This window comes from Zingiber officinale, chromosome 2B (assembly GCF_018446385.1).
Source record: "Zingiber officinale cultivar Zhangliang chromosome 2B, Zo_v1.1, whole genome shotgun sequence".
Lineage (NCBI taxonomy): Eukaryota > Viridiplantae > Streptophyta > Magnoliopsida > Zingiberales > Zingiberaceae > Zingiber > Zingiber officinale.
Window position 1 is genome coordinate 80,121,718 of NC_055989.1, and position 2,698 is coordinate 80,124,415.

At 39.9% G+C, this 2,698-nt stretch overlaps 1 protein-coding gene across 1 annotated transcript; it reads left to right on the forward strand.

Annotated features, from left to right (window-relative positions):
• The first annotated feature begins 1,012 nt into the window (after positions 1-1,012).
• LOC122049225 (trans-resveratrol di-O-methyltransferase-like) lies at positions 1,013-2,444 on the forward strand. The gene is made up of 2 exons (XM_042610640.1): positions 1,013-1,815; positions 1,908-2,444. Exons 1-2 carry the CDS (start codon positions 1,021-1,023, stop codon positions 2,223-2,225), a joined length of 1,113 nt encoding a protein of 370 aa, XP_042466574.1. The 5' UTR covers positions 1,013-1,020; the 3' UTR covers positions 2,226-2,444.
• Positions 2,445-2,698: the final 254 nt, after the last annotated feature.

Here is a 2,698-nt window from a genome sequence, read left to right on the forward strand (position 1 = left end):
GAGAGAGTACGGTGAAAGAGAAAGTAAGATGAGAGAGAAAGTGTGATAAGAAAAAAAAACCAGTGAGTGTGATGAGAGAGATTGAGGAGAGAGAAAGTGTGTTGAGGAAAAAAAAGGAGGGAGTGTGACAAGAGAGATTGAGGAGAGAGAAAATGTGATGAGAGTGAAAGTGTGATAAGAAAAAAAGAGAAAAGAGAGTGTGATGGGAGAAATTAAGGAGTGAGAAAGTATGATGAGAAAAAAAGAAGGAAGAGAGTGCGATGGAAGAGATTGAGGAGAGAGAAAGTATGATGAAAGAGAAAATGTAATGAGAAAAAAAAGAGTGTTATAGGAGAGATTAAGGAGAGAGAAAGTGTATGATAAAATGACGAGAGAGAAAATATGATGAGAGAAAACAAGGAGAGAGAAGTGATACGAAAGAAAAAATAAATAAATATATTTTGATATTTGATATTAAGGGAGAAAATTTTAATTTTAGGTCAAGGGTATTTTTGGAATAAGGGAATATTTTGATTGATGAAAATGAGGTAATGTCTCATTGAAGGGGAGGTACATGGGAATGAGCTATTACCTAATTTCAAAGATTCATTCCCTTATTTGTATTCATATTCCCATAATCCAAATATTAATAATGACAATCAATGATTCTCATTCTCATTCCTCACTCCTATTTCCCTAAATCAAACACCCCCTAAATCATGAAAGAATAGTCTTTTAAAGAATAAAATCTCTATCGAATAAATTTAGAATATAAAATTATATATATATATAATTAGAGACAGACTTTTTAAATATTCGAAATTCGAATCCTTATTTATTCTTAATATTTTACAATCACATCCGTGGGACCGTTTGCAAATTGTTTATTCGTTTATATTTATATAAACATTTGGCTATTAATTTAATTTGCAATTTAATAATTTTCTAAAGTCATGCGATGGGCGTTAGAGTATTATTTATACATCACCGAGAATGATCGTAATGATATATCAGATCCATAGTTGATGAGAAATGGGATCCATGAATAAAATTGGTATTCGTGGTGATCAAGAAGTGACCATGGCTGAGCTAATGCGAGGCCACGGCCATCTTTGGAACATCATCTTCAGCTACGTCAACTCCATGGCCCTCAAGTGTGCCGCCGAGCTCGGCATCGCCGACGTAATCCATCGACATGGCCAGCCTCTTCCTCTCTCCGTTCTGCTCACCAAGCTCTCTATTCCCCCTTCAAGAGCCGACTCATTCCGCCGCCTCATGCGCCTGCTCGTCCACTCAGGCCTCTTCTCAAGCTCGACCGCCAGCGACGAGGAAGGAGAGGCCTACGCCCTCACCCCCAATTCGGCCTCCTTTCTCGTGACCAGCAAAGCAGAGAACATGTCCCCGTTCGTGCTCGCAATGCTCGATCCGGTCATGGTCGACCCCTGGCACTGCCTGAGTAGGTGGTTCGTCGCTGCCAGTGAACCACCCACCGCCTTCGACCTCTTCCACGGGAAGTCCTTGTTCGAGTTGGCCGGGAACAACTCCGAGCTCAACGTTAATTTCAATAGCGGCATGGCCGCCGATGCCAGTTTCGTGGCGAAATTGATACTCCAACAGTGCGGCGACGACGTCTTCCGGGGCCTGCGCTCGCTGGTGGACGTCGGAGGAGGGAGCGGCACACTGGCCACCGCCATTGCTGAAGCCTTCCCGCAGACCAAGTGCGCCGTGTTCGATCTCCCGCACGTCGTGGCTTCGCTGCAGGGAAACCCAACGGTGACCGCAATCGCCGGCGACATGTTCGAGTTTGTCCCCCTTGCAGACGCAGTGATTCTCAAGGCATGCAATGTCATTAATCATCTTCTTCTTCCATTTAATTTGCTTCTTAATAATCAATCAATCAATCATCTGCTGCTATATAATTAATGCAGTGGATATTGCATGACTGGAACGACGAAGACTGCGTGAGGATACTGCGAAATTGCAAGAAGGCGATTCCTCCAAAGGAGGAAGGAGGGAAGGTGATAATTTTTGAAATGGTGATGAAATTGGAGAATGAGGAGGATGGAAGTATTCATGATGAAACGACAGAGACGCAGCTTCTGTTGGATGTGCACATGATGGCGCCTGTGCCAGGGAAGGAGAGGAGCGAAGCAGAATGGAAGAGTATCTTTATAGCTGCTGGTTTCTCAGGCTACAGCTTCTCACCAATCTTGGGCTTGCGTTCTCTCATCCAAATCTTCTATTGACGACTTTTAATTAAGATTACAATAAATAGTGTGATGAGATATAAGATATTGCAGTAGGTGCTGAAGAAGCTACTTCATCTTATCTAGAATTATGATGGTTGATCTGCCGATGCATCAACCATCATAATTTTTTTTTTCTTTAAATCTGTTCAGGTTGATGCTATCCTATGTACGTATTTGCATGTGTGCCTTTCTGTACTTATCAAGCATTAATAAATAAATTAAATGTAATATATCATCTTTGTAAAAGTAATTGGAGGGGTAAAATAAGAGACATGAAGAAATAACATCTTACTTAGTCTATATAAATAAGGATAAGTATTCAGTTAATTTGATTTATAAATTAATCGAATTAATTAAAAATCAATATTGGCTAATCAAATCAATCAAAATTTTATTAAAATTGAACCGAATCAAATTAAAAATCGATTATTTTAATTAACACTAAATTAATCAATTTATTTAAAAATAAT